This window comes from Quercus lobata, chromosome 4 (assembly GCF_001633185.2).
Source record: "Quercus lobata isolate SW786 chromosome 4, ValleyOak3.0 Primary Assembly, whole genome shotgun sequence".
In the NCBI taxonomy this organism is placed as follows: Eukaryota; Viridiplantae; Streptophyta; class Magnoliopsida; order Fagales; family Fagaceae; genus Quercus; species Quercus lobata.
Window position 1 is genome coordinate 55927403 of NC_044907.1, and position 22157 is coordinate 55949559.

Sequence of the window (22157 nt, forward strand, 5' to 3'; positions counted from 1 at the left end):
ATTCTACCTTTTAGATAGTTCAAACTCATCAAATAAAATCACACAACATACGATACCAGTTGGGAATAGTTCTCAACTTCTCATTCCATCATTCTCTGCTTGTAAACTTTTCTATTCATCTTCATCCACAATTAGGCCCCATTTGGAACATCTACATTTAAGTTACCTTTTGACTTTTGTCTACAAAAAAACTTGTTTTGCATCTGAGACCTTGCTCTTGGACTTTGGATCCTCTACAACAAAGTCATTCAGTCGAATGACACCTATTTTAATGGCTAGAAAAAATGGAACTGTGACTAGTACTTCAAAAGGTTATCTTTTTTTGTTTAACATTAATATCTGATTTTTTTTTTTTTCAACCTCTTCCTCTCTCGACCCACTCTTTGTTTCTAATTCATATCTGTCCTGTTAGTGCATTTGGTTCTGCTTCTGCTAAAGCTGTGAATAATATGTTATTAAATTTGTGAATATTGCAATTGAAAAAAAAAAAAGTTGTGAATACTGTGTTGTGTTGTATTAAATTTGCATCACAGTCGCTCTCTAAACTTCAATTCTTCTGTATGTGTATGATCATACGCATTATGTATGGTAACTTTTCAGGAACTTGGATTGTTATGTGGTGTTTGATATAATGCACATTCAAGCATTGGATAATAGCGTATGGTTGAACTTAATGACGATCTATTTGATGAGCATGCATGTAAATGAAGGAATGAGGAAGGCCCTAGTACCACTGATCCAGATGAAAATGCTTGAACGAATAGCTAACATGCTTTAGAATGCTCATCATAATTGATTTTCCCAGATGGAAAATCTTTTGTAAAATTAGTTGGACCATGAGTTAGATAAATTTCGTGAGAATTTGTAAATTATAATGTCTTCTTACAATTTTTTTTTGGCTGAAAGACTTTTCCAAGTACTATAATTATACAAACTTCAATTAGAGAATTAATTTTTTCCATCATTTTTTTTTTTTTTTTGATAAATAGAGAATTAATTTTTTCCATCATTAAACAAAATGTTATTTATAAGCATAATAACTTCACAAAAAAATAAAAACAACTTTGTAAAAAACAAAATGTCATTAAAAAGAATAACATTAAGGTAGAAGTTATAACCAAACCAGTAGAGAATCTAAATGGGGGATAAAAAACTATCTACAACTAGAATGGATCCACTTGAGAGAGAGAGAGAGAGAACCCACTCAGGAACATGTCATTGCAAATATTCTCAAGAAAAAAAAAAAAAAAAGCTCTCTTAGCTCTTATGGAAGGCATGCAAATGTGTTCTTGCATTGTCAAAACATTTATTGACACAGCATATAAATGGGAAGCTGAAAGCTACAGCATATTCATAGGAAAACATAGAAAGGAAAACAGGGGAAAACAAATTATAAACACAGGCTTAAACGTGCTTCTAACTCATTCCTGGAATAACCAGGAGGAAGAAATTACCTAGTTTACCGTCTCTCTATCCCCTTGCCTACAAAAATAGCAGACTTGTCCAATAATTATCATTGAGTTCCCTGCACTTCAGTCTGATATTCTGATCTCAACTCCCAGAATGTCCTTCACCACCTCGTATGTCACAAATGCAATTGCTATAGATGGGACTACCTAAATAAGACAGGCAGTGCATCAAACAATGTCCTTAATGCCGTGAATGATATGTTCATTAAACATTAATGGATGATTTATCATTTTTATCAACCAACTAAAGGATATGAATCTTTTTCAACAACATTTAAATGACTTGATTTGAAAGGAATAAAGTCTATGGACACCTGTAAGCACCAAGCAGAAAAGGGAGATTGGAGGTGATACTGATTGAATGCTAATCTCAGGGGACTACTGATTGATTACATTTGAGTAATTCTGGAACCAATTTGGAATATTTAAGAGCTGAATACACTAGAACATGCTTTTACAGATCCTAAAAAGAATACAATTCTGAGGCTCTGAAGGACCAGCGTCAATGTACAACTGCTGTTCACTTTAGATTCTGAACATGGAACCATAGAAATTTACACACCTCTACAAAGACCCAAATTCAAGACTGGAGAATAAATACATCCACATAAAAGGCATATATGCATTACTTCAGGCCCACATATGGATGCACCTTATGTTAGACATCCTTGGGCCAGAAACAGAAGGATGGTTCTAAATCACCTCATTTGCAAAAATTCAGGAGCACTCTCTCTTATAACAAGTTCAAAGCATCAAACCCTATCAAATATTTCAAAACCTCTTAAGTGACCCAGTATTAGAGGCATAACCCATACATCATGGATACTTGGCTTGCCAGCCAAATAAAAGGTCTGCAAGACACAGGAATTTATAAGATGTAGAGGCTTTTTTTTTTTCTCCCTTCTGGCCAGCAGGATTACAGCCCTGAATCTTGATGTTTCTCTGTTTCTATAAAAGGTGAAACAATCCTCCCAGCATAGGGAATTATGACAATTTCCTCATCCAGGTGTGTCTAAAATATGAAATTTGATCAAACAGACAAATTTTACTCGGAAAGTGTCAACTGTCAAACTAGATAAACCTAAGGGTACTCCCTACATTTCAAAAGACAGAGATCGCAGGTAATATAAGGGGACTGACCTTAACAGAATTGGGGACCAAACCCTTGTACAATGCACCAAAGCCCTCATGTCGAACGGTTTTCCTGAATGCATCAATCATACCAGTGTATTCAAGCGGGGCTGCACTCCTCCCATCACCAGTGATAACAGAAGCAGCATTATTCCACCCCACCATCTGCATTCGTCGACGTATGACATCAAGAGGATAAGCAACAGTTTGTCCAACAGTGCCAGCAGCAGCTCCACATGCCAGCCGTGTTGTCACACTCAGCTCAGAGTCTTCAATTAGTCCAAACGGTTTAGCTTTAACCAACCAATCCTTTAGAGATTCATACACAGCAAAGTTGAGACCCACATATGGAATCTGTAAGCATCAAATGGAGAATATAAGTCAGCTAAGTTTTGAGATTTATCCCACCAAAGCATTTATGTGTGTGCGCATGTCCACATGCATGTCTGTGTGAAAATTACACAATAGTTAAACCACGAAAGATCTAAACAAAGATCATAGTTAAAAGTGCAGAATATATTGAAACTTCTACAAGGATTCTATCCAGCCTTCTCTTTCTCTCTCTGTACATGCTTTCTTTTTCATTCTTAACAAAGAATAAATATTCCTCCACTAATCCCATTGATGCCTTCTACCATATTCAAACAAAAAGCAAGAAAATCTGAGATCCAAAATTCAAATCAGGGCTTACAGCTGAATGTGGCATGTTGTGATATGAAGCTCTACAAACTTATATTCTAATCTGAGGATGAAAATTGTCTATTCCAACAATTTGAATAAGAGCCATAGGCAGATGAAACATGTGGCCTTCTTAATTAGTTATATTATTTAGTAATTATTTTTATGACTAAAAATTAGCATAAGGATTAGGGTATACTTTAAAATATTTATTTACTAAATAATTAAGATATCCATGTCATATTGTACCCCAATAATGACATGTTGCTGTGTTTGTATTGTATATTGTATCCATATCAGTGCTTCCAAGAGAGGCCCTATTTAAAAACTAAAAACACAATAATCAACCAAGATAATCAGACTCAAGTAAGACACACCCCACTTGGTCATGTAAGGCCAAAAATTCCCACGTAACAAGGATCTTTATTGTTCTCCTTTTGAAAAAGAGATTAAATTCAGCAAGGATGTTGTGTAAATCCCATGTTTTATCCATCCAATGCCAACATGCCACATCACCTTATCACATATTTAAAAATAAGCACAACCACACCCAATCAATACTAATACCCATATATAAATCTAACCAAATTAGGAGTTTATTAAGATGTTATTAAGTATGGCAGAATGTATTGAATTCTAAGTAAAATGTTGATATAACAATCTCTTATTGATTGGTGTGAAACATAGGTTTTACACCCCATTCTTACCAAATTCAGACTCTTTGAAAAAAGTACGAAATAATATTGAAGGCAAATTCTCAACAAGCAGGTCAACATAATTATTAAGACAACCATGCTTTTAGCTGCACATGGCTGAAGCTATTATTAAACCGGTAGAGTAACATATTAAAAATGAAAAAATAAACAAGATATTACTTACAACTCCAATAACAGAAGGAAGCCATCCCTTGTACAATGCCCGTGGGCCTTCTTCCCGGAGCACGGTTGATAGAGCATGGAACATTCCTCTATACCGATAAGGAGAATTCTCTGTCTGCAAATATAAGACCAATGAAAATTTTAAATATTTAAACTGCTAATCAACCATGCACAAATCCCTGATGAATGATAATTACCAAAAAAACCCTTAAATGAAATGAAGACATTATTCTTCCAGAAACATATTTGCTTTAATCTATTGGGGTTAGAAGACTAAGTACCTGTACAGTTAGCCTGCCCCGTACCATGTCCATTGGGTAAGTTGCAGACATGGCAATTATTCCAGCACATGCCCCAGCCCCAAGACGCAAAAGAGGAGTGAGCTGAGCATCCTCTGCAGAAAACAAGAAAGGTGCATTAGATAACTCATATGTCCTCTATCAACTCTTTCTAAATCCTACGACACACAAAATGAAGTTCATCTAAGTTGTTTTATGATCATGTCTTACTAACAAAGTTTATGTTGGCATAAATTTATCATTTTCCACTTTTAATACTAGAAGCAGGTGCAAAGCAAGATATCCCAATAAATTTGGTAAATTGCTAACACACAAAGGACTCGTGAAAGTATAAAAACAAATCTGGTCACAAGTACTATTTAGTCTAAGAGAAGATTAGCAAGACCTTATTTGACCTAATAAGAATGTGTCAAAACTTTAAACCCAAATCATAGTGCAGTACCAATCCACATCACAAAGGGAACACAAGTAACAGGCAACATGAAAATTGCTAAAATTGCACAATTGAAACGTATGCAATAACACTAGATGAAAAGGCATGAAGTAATATGTCAATGCAAATGATACTAGAAGAGCCTCATGAGAGTAGATTTGCAATGAGAAAATTATGATTACATCAAAGAAGAAATAGAAGTTTCAACCTCCCACAAGCCATACACGCTCATTGTGCTTGAAAGATGAGAAACCAAAAGAGTGAAAAAAGCTCAATCATAGAATATAATAAGAAAAAAATAAATAAATAATCATCTTTCATTCCTTATTTACCACGGAATATTTGAAAGCTAAAAGTCCAAAATATAATACACAGCTATGCCAGAACAAATAACTAGTTTTAGTTGTCACTGCAGGCAGTGGAGGAGCCAAATGTAGACCAGAACGGCCATGGCTACCCCAAAAATTTTGAAAATTTTGTAAAATATTAAGCCTTTAGGAAAAATAGCACTTGGCCTCCTCAAATAAAATTTGTAGAGTAGTTGATGCGGGAGACGCAAGAAGATTATTATTTATGTTTGCAAGTCAATTGTATTTTTATGTTTTAGGTCCTATTAGTTTATTGGGCTATTAGTATGTTAATTTAGAAGCAAGGTTATTTTTGTAATAAGACAATTAGGGTTTCCTAGCTAATTAGAACTAGGGTTTAGCAATCCTTTATAAGCAACCTATTGTACTCCTTTAGGAAGTAGTTGATATTTTGATGAATGAAAAAATGGTCGTTTGGCCTTTTTTTGGTCTAGTGCTGACTCCAAGTCTACCCTTGGTGCTGACTTTAAGCAAGGCCTAGGTGCTGACTCCTAGGTCATATCCCTTTATTTTATTGTTGTTTCAATTTTGTTCTAGTTGTCCTACCTCAGTTTTGGTATCAAAGTAAACACCAATTTGTTGAAGTATCACCGCAGGAAAGAATCAAAAAAAATCACACACCCCAAAAAAAAATTTCCCATCACTGCCGTGTCTTTCACCACTAGAAAGTTGTCTTTGTCATTTTCCTGCTTAGTACCAAAAAGCTGCCCTATAGTTGTACTACCCATCAAAAGACTACACTAGATATTCATGCCAACCAAAGACTCCAATCCAAAATCCCACAATCAAGTCTCCAAATCCCTTGCAACCGCAAAGACAGAGCGGAGAAATAAGAGCTTATTGCTGCAATCGTGCCACACTACCACCAACAAACCACCACGTTCAAATCGGGTCAAATCCTTTTAGAATAGTTGCTACACATGCCACCACCACCACCTCCATGAGCCGCCGCTTCAACTGGTTGTCCTCACCATCACCTTTTTCCGCGCCGCCATGATTTCAGTTTTGCCCAGTGTCATGAAGCCACAATCTAATCAGACTCCATCGTTCAAATGTCATGAGGTAACCCACTAGCTTGTCTAAACCCATTCTCTTTATTTTTTAAACCATCAAGCTAACCCAACCCACTTTTATAACCCAGACCCTTACCTAATCTGGCCCATTTGTTAACAAGCCCAAAGCCCACATTTTACAACATCGGTTTTCTTTTAAAAATAATAATAATAATAATACAAGACCCAGCCCACGAAATCCAAACTTGTCAACCAACCTAGTACCAGCAACTATTTGAGAGAATAGTCTTGGAAGCCTATTCCAACGATCTGTCCAGAGAACATCACAGCAACCTAGGTTCTTGTTCCAACTTCCAACTATTTTAGAGAATCATGATAATATCAAAAGCACCTTATTTTGATGGTTGTAAAACTAATCCACGGGATTTTGTCAACTGGATGAATGGGATGGAGCAATTCTTTGAGCAAGCAAATTTTGTAGATAACAAAAAGGTTAGGTATGCAAAGTTGAAGTTAAAAGGTGGAGCACAAATGTTTTGGGAGAATCTTGAATATTTCCACTATCTAAAGTATGAACCTGCCATTAGTGTGTGGGAAGATATGAAAGAAAAGCTTTATGATGAGTATCTGTCATCATACTTTCGAGCTAAGTATCTACCACAATCTCAGTGTGGTAGATACTTAAAGGAATTATCTGAAAAGCTCATGAAGGATGTTCAAAACATGATTGCTCATATGAAGCAAATGAAGACTAAAACCGATTCAATAGGAAAACCAAGGATAATTGATCACAATGAAATTATTGCTGCCCCCATAGAAGACAACAATGATGATGATATGTTGGTAGTGGAGAAACATCAACTGACACCAAAGCCTAATGTTGACAAAGATGTACAAGCCTCGGCAAGTGTTGCTTTAACATGCGTGCAAGGAAACAAATCTATTGAAGAGCAACAAGGTGAAGAGATGGTTTCTAAAGAGAGTATTATGTTAGAGGGTACACATGATGTGATATTGGAAGCTAATGAATCTGCTTTTAATCAGCCTTCCATGGTGTATGAAGACAAACAATTTGCTAAAGTGGAGAAAGTGGATAACATGGCGCTTCCAATGGTTCAAGATAAAATTATGTTGATTCCACACATTGATTTTGTTATTCCAGAGGAGTTTGACATGATGGAATTCAAGATTTTTCTCCTAGGGTGATTCCAGACTTGAAGCAAGTGTTACTTGTCAGTATCCTAATCCTTCAATGCTTTAGAACTCAAGGTCGAGTTTTCTCCAACTAGAGGAGAATGATGCGGGAGACGCAAGAAAATTATTATTTAGTATTATTTATGTTTGCAAGTCAATTATATTTTTATGTTTTAGGTCCTATTAGTTTATTGGACTATTAGTATTTTAATTTGGAAGCAAGGTTATTTCTATAATAAGGCAATTAGGGTTTCCTATCCAATTAGAACTAGGGTTTAACAATCCTTTATAAGCAACCTATTATACTCCTTGAGGAAATAGTTGATATTTTGATGAATGAAAAAAATGGTTGTTTGGTCTCTCTTTAGTATTCCAGGTCTACCATAGGTGCTGACTCCTAGTGGTTTCCCCACTTGGTGCTAACTCCAAGGAAGACCTAGGTACTGACTCCTACGTCATATCCCTTTTATTTTATTGTTATTTTAATTTTGTTCTGGTTGTCCTGCGTTAGTAGTAGTAAAAAAGGACATGTCACGAGGTGACAAAGTATGATTTTGGATAGGATAGAGTAGTGAAAAAAAATACATGTGGTTGGCTCTAATTAGTCTGTTGGGGAACCATAACAAACCCAACTTTTTGGGATTAAAGCTTGGTTGTTGTTGTTGTCTATATTCTTGTTAGATTAAGCATATTTATAGACAATGCCCAAAAAATATTAACACATAAAATCCGCTTCAAATATGTCAAGTGATGATATATCTGAAAGGAAATAGGAAAATATAAAAGGTTGTAAATTTAGCATAAAATCTTGTGTGTAAAATATTATGATTCCTCTCCAACTTTGACTCCTTTCTTATTATGCCATTTAGTTTTGTTTTTATCACACTATTTAATATTGAATTAATCACAATCTTAGTCCAATTTGCTATAAATAAATTTCTGAAAATTTTTTTTGTATATATATATATATATATTTGATAGGTAAGTAAGTAATATTATTGAAAATAAAGAGAAAAAAGAATACAAAGTGTTCACGATAATGAACAAGGAACAACACAAAAACAAAGAAACAAAGGAATCAAGAAACTAAGCTAAGAGACAAAAGAAATTTAGTAAGGGAAGAACAATCCGAGAGAACCCAACACCCTAACCAATCAAAAAGAGTCCGCTAGCCTGAGCCAAAGAATTCACAATATCCTCGAAAAGTACGCCGATTACATTCCGTCCAAATAATCCATAACAAACAACCTAGAACCAAATTCCAAATATCAGAATTATGTTTCCTAAGCCATTGCTATCAACTAAATAATAAGTCAGTAGCAGAACCTGGCATGACCCAATGGATCCCAAACAGTTGAAGCATATACACCCACAAAGAATGAGCTAATGGACAAAAAAATAAGAAGGTGATCCACAGATTCCTCATTACAACAACACATACAACACCAATTTGCCAAGGGGCAACCTAGAAGCATAAGATTATTCAATGTAAGAATCTGGCCATGAGTTGCTGTCCACTTAAAAAAAGCCACCCTTTTAGGAATCTTTACTTTCCAAATACCCTTCCATAGGAAAAATGAAGTAGAAGCCACCCGAATCTTATGGTAGAAAGACCAAATATCAAACTTCCCACTACCATTAAGGCCCCAACAAAGACTGTCGCTTCCAACACCCCTAGGAATCTGAGATTGAATCAAGTGAAGAAAGGAGAAAGAAGCCGCTAACTCCCAATCATTGAACTCCCTAAAAAATGAGTTCCACACTCTAACATTACCACCCACTGGAAGACACAAAACATCCTAAATACAAGCTTTCCTTATTGGCTGAACAAGCAAACAACTCAAGGTAAAGAACTCTGAGAGAATTATCCCCAATCCACTTATCATGCCAAAAAGGAATACGAGAACCATCACCCACCACAAAATACAAGTGCTTAGAAAAACTCACCCACCCTTCACTAATGCTTCACCATAAACCACACTCATGGGCCCTTCTACAAACTATAGTACTCCACCCCCCTTTCCCCTTCCCATATTTCATGGTAGTAACCCTCCGCCAAAGATGACTACCTTCATGACCATACCTCTAAAGTCATTCCCCTAATAAAGCCTGATTAAAAAGACACCACTTTCCGAATCCCTAATCCACCGAACTCAAGAGGTAAGCAAACATTTTTCCCAAGCCACCAAAGGGTATTTGAAACACTCCTCTGAGGATCCCCACAAAACATTTCTTTGAATACTTTTTAATCTAGCAGTCACGGCTTTAGGGACAATGAAAAGAGAAAGATAATAAGTCGGAAGACTTGAAAGGGTACTTTTCAACAAAATGAGCCTACCTCCCTTTGATAAATAAGGTCTCTTCCAACCCGAAAGTTTTTTCTCCATCCTCTCCAAAATAGGATTCCAGATAGATGTTGTCTTATACGAAGTACCCAAAGGAATATCCAAATATTTCATAGGCAAACTACCCACCCTGCATCGAAGAATATTAGCCAAATGTGAATGTTACTCACCTCTCCAATAGAGGCAATCTCACTTTTCCCCACATTCACCTTCAAACCAGTAAAATCCTGAAAAGAAGACAGCCAACCTAATCGAAAGCAACGGCTCCCTAGAAGCATTGCAAAAAAGAATAGCATCATCAGCATAGAGAAGGTGGGAAACATGAATACCAGTAGAGTTAACAGAACCCACAAGAAAGCCCAAAATAAAACCACCATCCTCAGTTTTCTTCAAAATCCTACTTAGAACCCCCATAATCAAAAGGAAGAGAAGAGGAGACAATGAGTCACCTTGTCTTAGACCTCAAGAACTTCCAAAGAAACTAGTAGGAGAACCATTCACTAACACTGAAAAGCAGACAATAGTGACACAGGCCTTTAACCAACTCCTCCATCGTACCCCAAACCCCGTCCTATCCAAAAGATAAAACAAGACATCCAAATTCACAAGATCATAGGCTTTTCAATGTCTAACTTGCACACTACACCCGGTGTACGACTCTTCAATCCACTATCAAGACACTCATTAGCACCACACCCGGTGTACAAATCTTCAATCTACTATCAAGACACTCATTAACAATAAGCACAGAATCCAAAATTTGTCTACCACCCTTAAAAGAATTTTGGGACTAAAAAATGAGTTTTTCCAGCACCATCCTTAAATTGTTTGCCAACACCTTTGATAACAACTTGTACCCACTAAACTGATAGGCCGAAAATCTTTAATATTCAGCGCATTATTTTTCTTAGAAATTAAGCCCTCGTTTGAGAGGAGGGAATGGAATGGAAATGAATAAAAAGAAAAATTTTAGAATATTCTTCCCTTCCTTTGTTTGGGAGTTTTAATGGAGGGAATGAAAAGTCCATTCCCTTGTTTTGGAGTTTAAGTGAGAAGGAATGGAAAAGGTAGGATGGAACGCTCATTCCTCTCTATTCCCTTAAAACCTCAAATTTTCATTCTCTCCAAAATTGGGAGGAATGAATGGGAATGAAATTAAATTTAATAAATTTTTTACTAAAACTCCCAAAATACCCCTTATATTCAACCCTTTATTTTAAAATAAGGGTCTAATTGTAATATTTTTTTCATAAAATGATTTCATTTCATTCCCTCTATGTTACTCTCAGACAAGATTACTTAAATTCTATTCATTTTCATATCTTTATTTTAAAATATCCAATTAAGGTTACTTAATTTCATTCCATTCCATTCCCTTACTTAAATACATTCCATTCTTTTCCATTCCTTTGCTTAAATACATTCATTTCCATTCCTTTGTTTAAATATATTCCATTTCATTTCATTCCCTTATGAACTCCCAAATGAAGCCTAAGGATAGGAAAGAAGCATTCAAAGACCATTCAAACTTTGAATTCCTATGAAAGTGATCAAAGAAGGCCATAACATCCTTATTCTTTTCCACTACACTCCAACATTTATGAAAAAAGCAATAGTGAAGTCATCAGGACCTGGAGCCTTATCACCCTCCATCTCCTTTAAGAACCTGGATCACCTCCTCTTTAGAAAAATCTCTCTCAAGAGAAAGCCTCTCATCCTCCTCAATACTAGCCAATTCCAAACCATACATAGTAAGATGCCACGTGTCTATCTTCATGTACAAATCCTAATTAAACTAAACCACCTTAGAATGCATAACTATCTCATCCTCATATAGAACACCATCCACCTCTAAACCTCTAATATGATTAGTTCTTCTGTGAGAGCTCGCTACCTGGTGAAAGAAACAAGTATTATTATCACCCTCCTTCACAAACAGAACCTGAGACTTTTGTCTCCAAAAAATTTCCTCCAAAGAAGCTAAATGAGCAATATCGCCTTTAATCAAAGTACGACAAGTTTGTTCCTCATGCATGAGGCCCAAAAAATTCTCTAGCATCCAAACTTATAAGTTCAAATTAAAGGCTCTTCTTCCTAAATGCTAGGTCCCCAAATTCCTCCTTATTCCACTTCTTTAAATCATCTTTAAAAGCTTTTAATTTTTGAGCCAAAATAAAAACTTGAAGAGCCCAAGAAACAATACCCACCCCACATTTGCCAAACTATCTCCATAAAACACTCATCTTTCAACCGCATATTTTCGAATTTAAGAGCATTGCGACCTTTACTAACACCACCAACTTCCACCAAAAGTGTACAATGATCAGAAACCACTCGAGGGAGTACCTTTGAGACACATTCTGGAAATGATCTACCCAATCCACCGAAACCAGAGTCTTGTCAATTCTTGACATACAGTCTGTCCTAGAGTCTCTGAACCATGTGAAATACACCCATTCAAGGGGTAAATCTTCAAGATAATTGGCCTCAATAAAGTCTGAGAAAGCAAACATAGCCAGGCTAAAAGACTCACAACCAAATGTCTTACTCGGATACCGAATATTATTAAAATCCCCAATCAAACCCCATGCCTTGTTCCACCCAGCACGCACCCTAGCAAGCTCCTCCCACAAAGTACCCTGTAGACTATGATCATTAGGACCATAAACACCAATACAAGCCCAAACAAAATCATCCACAACCCCCTTCAATAAAACATTAACAAAAAACTGACTTATAATATGTGATTTGAGAAAAATATATATACACTTACATAATTATCTTTCTGGTCTAAAAAAAATTAAAACATAAGAAGAATGGAGGTTGAAAAAGAATGGATCCGAGTTTGATTTTCATTCCTAATACAATGCTTTGGGGGGTTCCACTTCTATCCTTTTCCCCTAGAAAGGCATCTAGAGAGTGAAGGCCTCATGAAGGCTCTCCTTTTTCACTAGAGATTCCATTTCCAAGGTTTATAGAGTCCTTGTATTTTTGTAATTTTTTAGTATACTTTGTGTTATTGTACATGAAGTATTCTTTTTTAATAAAATTATTCTTACCTTCCCTGCCACCCTAGCAAAAAAAAAAAAAAAAAAAACATAAAAAGAATATTTTAAATTATTCTACAATTTTTTTTCCTTAAGGCATCCCAAAATAATATTCCAAGAACAATGGAGGAAAGTGGAATGATCAGGTAATTCTAAATCACGTGATTCTAATAAACACAATAGCAAAACACATAGGGTGTGATTAGAAAATAGTCAAAATTTGAGGGATGTACATACATTTTACTATATTATGCATTGTATTTATTTAAATATTATACAAAACAGATTATTTTATAAGAATAAGAATATATTGTGCACATTTTAGTAAAGCAATATGTCATATAGTTGATGCAAAGAGTAAAGAATTTGGGAAAAAAGAAGATTAAATACTAGAAGATAAAAGAATTGGGGTCTAGTTGCAATGTGGGGCTTTCTTGACAACATTTATAGGCTACTTTAGTTATTATTGAGTTTTCTATTAAGTTTCTTTAGGTTAAAAAGGCTTCTGATTCAGTTATAATAAAATTTTGCGAAAACACGATTCCTTGCTAATTTTCAAAGGCTCATAAGTCTTATTTTGTGTTTTGAATCACTTCCCTATTTGGTTTTGAAGCATAAAGAATTACACAACACATGAATGTGACAAAATGAGGCTAAAGATGGACACACCATTGCCAGTTTGTTGCTGATACATATACAAGATTCCCCTGTCATAAAATAATAAGGGAAACATATTAATCAATTGTCTTCACTAGTTCAACATGAAAACATGACTAATATAATTTTGTAGAGTAGGAGAGTGGAAGCTTGACCGTCTCTTCTTTCCCAGAGATACATAGATGAAAAAAGGTTTAAACACATAAATGAATATTTTATTCAGTCTTATCATTAAAGTTCAAAGGATTTATGCTTCATCTCATGTTATCCCTATTTCAAAGTGACAAGACACATAATATGAAGTAGCTGAACAGACTGAAATAGTTTCTGTCCTTTTGAATGTCTGATAAGATTTGGCATTACACATACAATCAGCACCTTCACACATGACAGCAGCATGTTTAGAATCAACAGTAAAGTCAACCAAACTCAAAAAACACACTCCCAAACAATTCAATTTGGCTGAAGAACATGATTCATAAACATGGCCAGGTCATATCATAAACGTGCTTCATAAAAACAACACTAATGCTCTTTCATTTCTTTCTTTCAATTTGTTTTTATATATTCTTTGATCTAACTTTTAAGAGCTTTATGCATACAAGAAACGTGACTGCCTTTTTAAAGGTTAATTTCATCCCATCACCTTTTTAGTTATAATCTTTATTTTTTTAAATAAGTGCCTTTTTAGATATAATCTACTTGTCTTTTATATTATTTACGTTTCAAAAACATAATATAAGATTACTTTCTTCATAAACAAAAGGCTGTGTTGCTGAGAACCCATAATATAGACAAGCAAAGAAGGGGGAGGGGGGGGGGGGGAACCAAATTAAATCATTTGTTGAAATTTAAAAACTGTAATGCTATTGAGAAAAGGTCCAAATAAATATTAAACTCAAATGATCAGTAAGTTCTATAAAATTTTTATGAAAATAATTTAGTCATACTTCATAAACTGTCTTAAAAAAAAATGCATAGATCTTAATAATCTTATTGGCAACGATAAGAATAGGGTAAGGTTTAGTGTTCAGAGTGAGAAGAAGATAACTAATTTGCATTTGTTTTTATTGGTAAGTTACACACACACCCAGTGAGTATCACCCTCCATCTTACGCTTACAGGGGGAGGGAGTGCTATTTGAGCTAGAGCTCATTAGCACACTTCACCAATCTTGGCAACATCACAAAATTTAAATTATAAAATTGAACAACAAATTAAAGGCCAGGAACATAGATTGCAAGAATAAAATTTTACTTTGAAGCCTGCTCATAGCTGAAGAACTTGACTGCAGAGTTTGGGACAATACGTGCACAGTTAGTACCATTTCCTTTGAACAATCCACGAAAACCCTCAGTTCTCCATATATATTTCAAGCCTTGAATTGTTCCATTGTATTTTATGTTATGGGGATTCTGGACCTGTACATTACAAAAGCTAATTAACATGTCATGAATTTTGATATATTAGTTGGTGTGTCTCTGCATATATTAACAAGTATGAAGTATTCAATTGTGATTGAGAGAGGGAAAAATATTAATTGAATACAAACCAACCTGTAGCAGTATCTTCAACCTTTCCAATGGAGCAACAGCTGTGCGTGACCTGCATTGACATGAAACTTTTCAGTCAATATAAAATGATAATGGCAGTTCCATGAAATGCAAATGGGAAAGAAATTCACAGCATGGTCTTGCAGCCATCAATCAGCTATGCTAATAGGAATATTTCCACTACAAGTTCAAAGTTAGTGATTTTCTTTTTATATAGAGAGAGATAAGTTATACACTCACACACAATGGGTCTTGAACCCACTACCCCACCCAACACTTGCATGGGGGAGGAGGGGTTAGTTAAGCTAGAGCTCATTGGCCAAAATTAGCGATACCATAGTTATGGAGGAAACAGAGTTTTTCTGGCCATCATCTCTTATATATTTAAGGTCCTTGGCAGAGTGAGAAAAAACATTTGCAAACTATGGACAAAGTTTTCCGGTATAAAAGAATCATATTCTAAAAAAATCAAACCTATAGATCACATTATTCCAATTCCAGTGCCCCAATACACATTTTCTAAAACATCAAGTGAACAATCTATAAAAACAACTACACAACTCATGCTTAAATTTACTATAAACACATTAAAGACACCTTCTTCTTTTTTGTGATTTTATATACATTATAATCAATCTCCATTAGAAACACCAGAAAATATCACAAACACATAAAAATTTCAAGTCTTGAAGCAATGAGTCCGTTACTTATAGACCTTTGCTTCATATTGTTTATATAAATTACAGAATACAATATCCAAATAAAATTACTTTTTTTTTTTTTTTTCATTTCTTTCTTATTTCATCATTCTCAATCAATAACCAATCAAAATATTATATATCCAGTTTAGGAGAATAAATATATTCAATGTCTTTTTCTCAGCAACCAAACAGCAATTTTTCGTTTTCATTTCCATTTCCATTTTCGTTTCGGTTAAAAGTAAAAATAAAATTCATATAATCGAAGAAGAAGAAGATGGAACTGACAATCCTCCGGCGACTCCACCAGCGACGAGAGACTTGCAAATACTGAGAACAGCTTGGCTGCGAGCCTTCACGACGCCTTCTCTCGCAAGCTTCGCCTCCTCCGCTAAGTTCACGATGGTCGACACCGCCGATTCGCTCGTCTTCACGTCCTCCGAAGCCATTTTCTACGGACTAGTGAGAGCAAACCAAAGTTTTCGCCTGATCTCGGCCTCGTCGATATGAATCGGGTCGGATCTCCGGCGATAATACCGAAATGCGAGACTCTCTCTACTACTGTACCGTACTGTGCGGTACTGTGTGAAAGTTGCAGAGAGTGTGGTAGTGACGGCTGCTGCAGCAGAAAAAAGAGCTTAGTATGATGTGATGAGGGCTTTGCTTTTTTCTTTTTTCTTTCACTATTCTTGGGATTTGCCTATTACTATTAGACGCCGTTTGTTTACGTTTGGGACGTGCGGCACGCGCTTTTTTTGGAGATTGTATTGTACGCGCGCGATATGTGGTTAGTTAAAGCGAGAGTGTAGTGTAGTGTTCCTTCCGTTGCATCAATGCTGAGTTGATGTGTCGCTGCTGTATTCGGTGAACACGTTTTTGGGGGAAGAAGGGGTTTGGTGGGGTTTTGCGGTGTTTTTTTTTTTTTTTTTTTAAAAAGAAAGACTATGAACTTTTATTAAGTAATTCCAACTAAATCAGCTTAGATGACAGATAAATAATGCGGTGGAACATCTTCTATTTACACAACAAAGTCAAAAATATGTTTAGCATACTCAACAAAGTAAAAAATATGTTTAGCATACTAGCAAGCTTGTAAGTAACCTTATTACCTTCTCTCTTCACATGAAAGTAACATAATTGATTATAAAAACTAGAACAACGACACACATCATTAAGCAAAGCTCCACTGTAGGACAGCACCTCTACACTCTCCCTTAACCTTTTCATAAGAATTTGCGAGTCTCCCTCTAGGACAGTAACTCTAATACCAATATCAAAAGCAAACTGAAGGGCCTTACACGCAGCTACTGTTTCAATCTCTTCTGCAGAATATGCTTGACGAAGTTGCTGTGACATGGAAGCAAGAACGTTGCCAGCACTGTCACGAACATTAACACCAATTCATGATGTGTTTGTCTCCGAAAAATTAGCCCCGTCGAAGTTTATCTTCACCACATCTGCCTGTGGAGGCTACCAATGAACCTATGGCTGTAGAGAGCGAGGCCGAGATAAAGGATTTATGTCCAGGAACTCAGCCAATCTTCCTTCACACTCTTGCGCCAGCTGATGTAGATTATAGCAAGGCTGTTGCTGTCATGTTTGATTCCTTTGAGTCCATATCGCCCAGACCGTTATTGCAAGTAGTTCAAGCTTATGGTGCTCCCTCATAATCCACGAAAGTAACTCCCTAAAGTCCAAAAATTGTGTGGATGTTTAGCATGCCCACTGCTCAGAGTCCGACCAAACCACATCAAGCATTGGACACGACCAAAGAGCGTGGAGAGTATGTTCATCAGCTTCACGACATCTATCATAGTGGGGGTCTTCGATGACTGTTTGGCGCACTAAGTTTAGCTTGGTTGGTAGTGAGTTTCGACAAGCTCTCCAAATAAAATTCTTCACCTTATTTGGAACATGTAGCGACCAAATCCTTTTCCAAAGGCTTTTATCCAACCCCTCGCCATCATCCGAAACTACCAGCTCTGCCTCCTCCTTCAAGAAACGATATCTGGATTTACATGTGTAAATTCCATCCTTCGCCCAAGGCCAAAAAATTATATCCCCAAATTCAGCTTGTGCAAGAGGGATTGATTTTATTAATTCAACTTCTTATGGGGCAAAAAAGCCATCAATCATCCCATGGTTCCATTGCCTTTGTTCTGCCTCTATCAAAATATCTATTGTTGCATCCTCCATTAAGGGAGTGGAGGTGACGACAGCAAAGGTGGATTTTTTTCTTGGCAACCAATGATGTTGCTAAATTTTGATAGATTTCCCATTCTCTATCCACCACCTTGAACCCTTGAGAAGCACATCCCTACCCTGCAAAATACTTCTCCAAGCATAGGAACCCGATCTTGAATCCTTCACCTCCATGATTGAGCAATTGGGGAAAAATCTTGCCTTGAAAACCTTGTAGAAAAGAGAGTTCGTATTTTTTTTTTTTAGTCTCCATGCTTGTTTTGCCAACAAGGAGTCATTAAATAAAGCCAAATCTCTAAACCCCAATCCCCCCAATGATTTTGAATTTGTCAACACTTCCCACTTCACCCAATGAATTTTTCTCCGATCTCCACGGTGGCCCCAAAATTTTTTTTGATCAAGGCTTCAATGTCATTACATAAACCCAACAAGAGCTTAAAACAACCCAGAGAAAAAGTTGGAATAGCTTGGATGACGGATTTTAGAAGCACTTCCCTACCTGCTTGAGACAACAATTTCCCTTCCCAACCCTGCAGCTTCCTCCAAATTTTTTTCTTTTATAAAATTAAAGCTCTTTTTTTTCCTCCTCCCCGCCAAAGAAGGCAAGCCAAGGTATTTTTCACGCTTAGTGATTTCTTGAAGTCCCATGGCAAATTTGATTGCTTGCTTTACAGTATCTGGAGTGGCTTTGCTGAAAAAAATGGTTGTCTTATTTCTGTTAACTTTCTGACCTAAGGCTTGCTCATAGGATTCCAAGATCTAGAGAACCTTTTCACAATCTTCTGAAGTAGACTTACAAAACAGAAGACTATCATCTGCAAATAACAAATGGGTTAGTTCCAGTCCTCCTCTACATAATGAATATCCTTTTATATCACCCCCTCCTTGCTGCACTATCAATGAGTCCATGCAGCCCCTCTGTGCATAGGAGAAATGGAAAAGAAGAAAGTGGGTCTCCTTGCTTGATTCCTCACGAAGGATACACCAACCCCTTCGGTTCTAACACACTCCATTGATTAAGACGGAATAAGATACCGTCCTAACACACTCCATCATTAGGCCAATCCATTTTTCACAAAAACCCATTTTTCTCATCAAATTTTCAAGAAAAGACCATTCCACCCGATCGTAAGCTTTACCCATATCAAGCTTGAAAGCCATAAAGCCATTATCTCCAGAATTATAATTTTTCATACTATGAAGGGTCTCAAAAGCCACCAGGATATTATCAGTGATGAGACGGTCCTTAGTAAAAGCAGATTGGTGTTCAGTGATAATTGTGGGTAACAACTTCTTCAATCTATTAGCTAGAACTTTTGAAAAAATCTTATACAACACATTGCACAAGCTAACAGGTCAATACTCAGTAATATACTCTGGATTTTTTATTTTTGGAATGAGAGTAGTAAAAGTATGGTTAACAAGATGAGGCAATGTACCGGAATTTAGCCAGGAAAGGATGGAGCTAATAACATCTTGATTCACTGTTTGCCAAAAGTGTTGGTAAAACAATGGAGGCATGCCATCAGGACCTGGTGCCTTAAGCGGTGCCATTTGTTTCAAAGTTGCTACAACTTCATGTTCCATGAATTCTCCAATTAGCAATTGATTCATCTCTTTAGTTATGACTTGTGGTATATGATCCATCGTAGCGGCTTGATTTACTGGAGTGGAAGTGGAGAACAAATTTTGGTAGTACTTCAGAATAATAGATTCTATATCTTCTGGATTTTGCTGCCAAGAATTATGATCATCCCTTATGCCTCCAATAATATTTTTCCTATGTCTCTGGGTTGCTTTAGTGTGGAAAAATTTTGTATTGCTATCGCCATTAGACAACCAAAGAACATGTGATCACTGTTTCCACATCCAGGCTTCTCTATCTAAGAGAATATTTATCTCATGCTTTAGTTCTCTGACCGAAAATTTAGTCCACTACTCATTGCTTCCATTTCAGCTTGAACCAACATCTTCCTTTTCCTTCCTAATTCTAATCTAACATTCCCAAAAATATTTCGATTCCACCAAGCCAAATCTTTCCCACACCTTTCCACCTTTTTAATAATAGCACTATCATCTATTTCACTGATTAAGGAACACCAAGAAGCTTCAACTGTCTCCCCACAACGATTATCTGAAAGCCACATCTCCTCAAACCTGAAGCACTTTTTCCTTGGTGGAGGTTCTAGGCCTGACAAATTTATGAATAATGGAACATGATCTAATGAATCACAACGGAGGTGGTGAACACGTGACCCTGGAAATTTTTGGAACCAAGCATTATTTGCCAAACCTCTATCCAGTCTTTCCCAGATTGACTGTCCATCTTCAAAGTGTCTATTCCAAGTGAATTTAGGACTGACAAATCCAAGGTCCATAAATCCACACTCATCTAGGACATCTCTGAACAACTGCATCTGATTATTGGATCGGATTGCTCCTCCTAATTTTTCGTCTTATCGTACTAATTCATTAAAATCCCCCGCATAAAGCCATGGGGTATTTGGGTGGTGGTTTGACCTACGTAAACTGTCCCAAGCTTCACTTCTTCTTGATGTTTCTGGTTCACCATAAAAACCTGTAAATCTCCATTCTTGCTCAGTATTCTTGTCAATACATACATCAACATAATACTTAGACGAATCTTCCACTGTTAAATTAATTGATGCTTTCCAAAAGAGAACAAGACCACCCCCACGGCCTTCCTTAGGAACCAACCATTTTTATCAAAATCAATATCCTGCAATACTCGATCTAGCCTTGCTTCATTTGTAAGTGTTTCGGCTATAAACACTACAGAGGGATCTTTTGCCCAGATAATATCTCCAAGCTCCTTCCTTGTACGTAAGTTCCCAAGCCCACGATAGTTCCAAACAGTGAGATTCATGATTCTTGGCAGGGCTAGTTACCAACCTCCGCCATTGGTAAAATTGAGACTTCATCCTCCCTTACAACCTACTTCTTCTTGCATGGTAATTCAAAAAGATCACCAATTTGTGAAAAAACTCTCTTCTCAGCACTTTTGGTTCCTGCGTTGCCCTCCCCTCTTTTCTTTGCCTTTTTTTTTGTGTTTCATTCTCTGTGTCTTTCCTTGCCACTCGAGTCCACTTACATTGAAATTGTGGTGACTTGTCTTGCTCTTGCTTCTCACGTGACTTACTAATGGCATCTTGGGAAATATTACTATATTCAGCTGGGTCTTTAATGGGATCAAATTTACTCAGCTCGGAATCAATCCCATTAATTTTGGCACCAAATAAATCGAGTGAGGATACAATTCCTTGATTATTAGAGTAATGAATCCCCGAAATCAATTGAGGATTGAAAAATCACCGATTAGACCATCTTTGTATTCCCATACGTTATGTGTTACTTTTCCCGACTCCATGGTAACGGTTTCATCCCTTAATTTCTGGTAAGTAACATGACCTGGACTGTCCTAATTGTTGAACTTCACCGGATCGGAATCAGGAATCGGGGCGTCATTATTCATCACCACTAGTTCAGCCTTACTCTCTGTCTCACGATGAACTACTTCGACGATGAGCCCAATTTGGATTTATAGAATCTTGGAACAGAGATGACAGTCTTCCTTGACGGGGCAAACAGCGTCGCATGGAGACTTTGATCGAATTGATTTTGATCCTCAGTTAACCTACCTTTACTCTTTAACCATAGATTACAATCCCTACCATCGTGTTCTAGACAACCACACCAGTTTCCTCCCTCAATTTCTGTAGGATCAATGGAATAAATTACCTAGCCAAGGACTTCACATAGTTTTTCAACAGCTTTTACATTCATAAAATGATATGGCAACCCACAGACTTGCACCCAAAACAGTGTCTTATCGAAACTAAGTTCTTCCACCGCCTTACTTTTATCATAATGCTACATGATCACAAGGTGTTTGTTGAAACTCCAAGGTTCAGCACTTAGCACCTTATCAACATCAGCGGCATTGTCAAAGATGAACAAAACTTTATGCTCTCCGACGTTATGAACCTGAAACCCATTTCATAATTGCCAAAGAGGAGTAAACGTTCTTGCTATTTGTGGGTACCCAAAATATGGCTGTTGGGCTCAACCTCTACTTGGGCTCACAATGTATTTGTATTGTGGGCTTTGGGTTTCCTACTATGGGTGGTCCTATGCTCAGCAACCTGAGTACACTCCTATTTCCTCTAACTCT

At 36.6% G+C, this 22157-nt stretch overlaps 1 protein-coding gene across 1 annotated transcript; it reads right to left on the reverse strand.

Annotated features, from left to right (window-relative positions):
* Window positions 1–1191: 1191 nt before the first annotated feature.
* On the reverse strand, window positions 1192–16514 carry LOC115986967 (mitochondrial adenine nucleotide transporter ADNT1). The gene is made up of 8 exons (XM_031110400.1): window positions 16052–16514; window positions 15069–15117; window positions 14770–14933; window positions 13525–13562; window positions 4438–4550; window positions 4158–4271; window positions 2610–2954; window positions 1192–1616 (listed from the first exon to the last, which is right to left on the reverse strand). The coding sequence occupies exons 1-8, from the start codon at window positions 16210–16212 to the stop codon at window positions 1533–1535; spliced, it is 1068 nt and encodes a 355-aa protein (XP_030966260.1). The 5' UTR covers window positions 16213–16514; the 3' UTR covers window positions 1192–1532.
* Between the last annotated feature and the right edge of the window lie 5643 nt (window positions 16515–22157).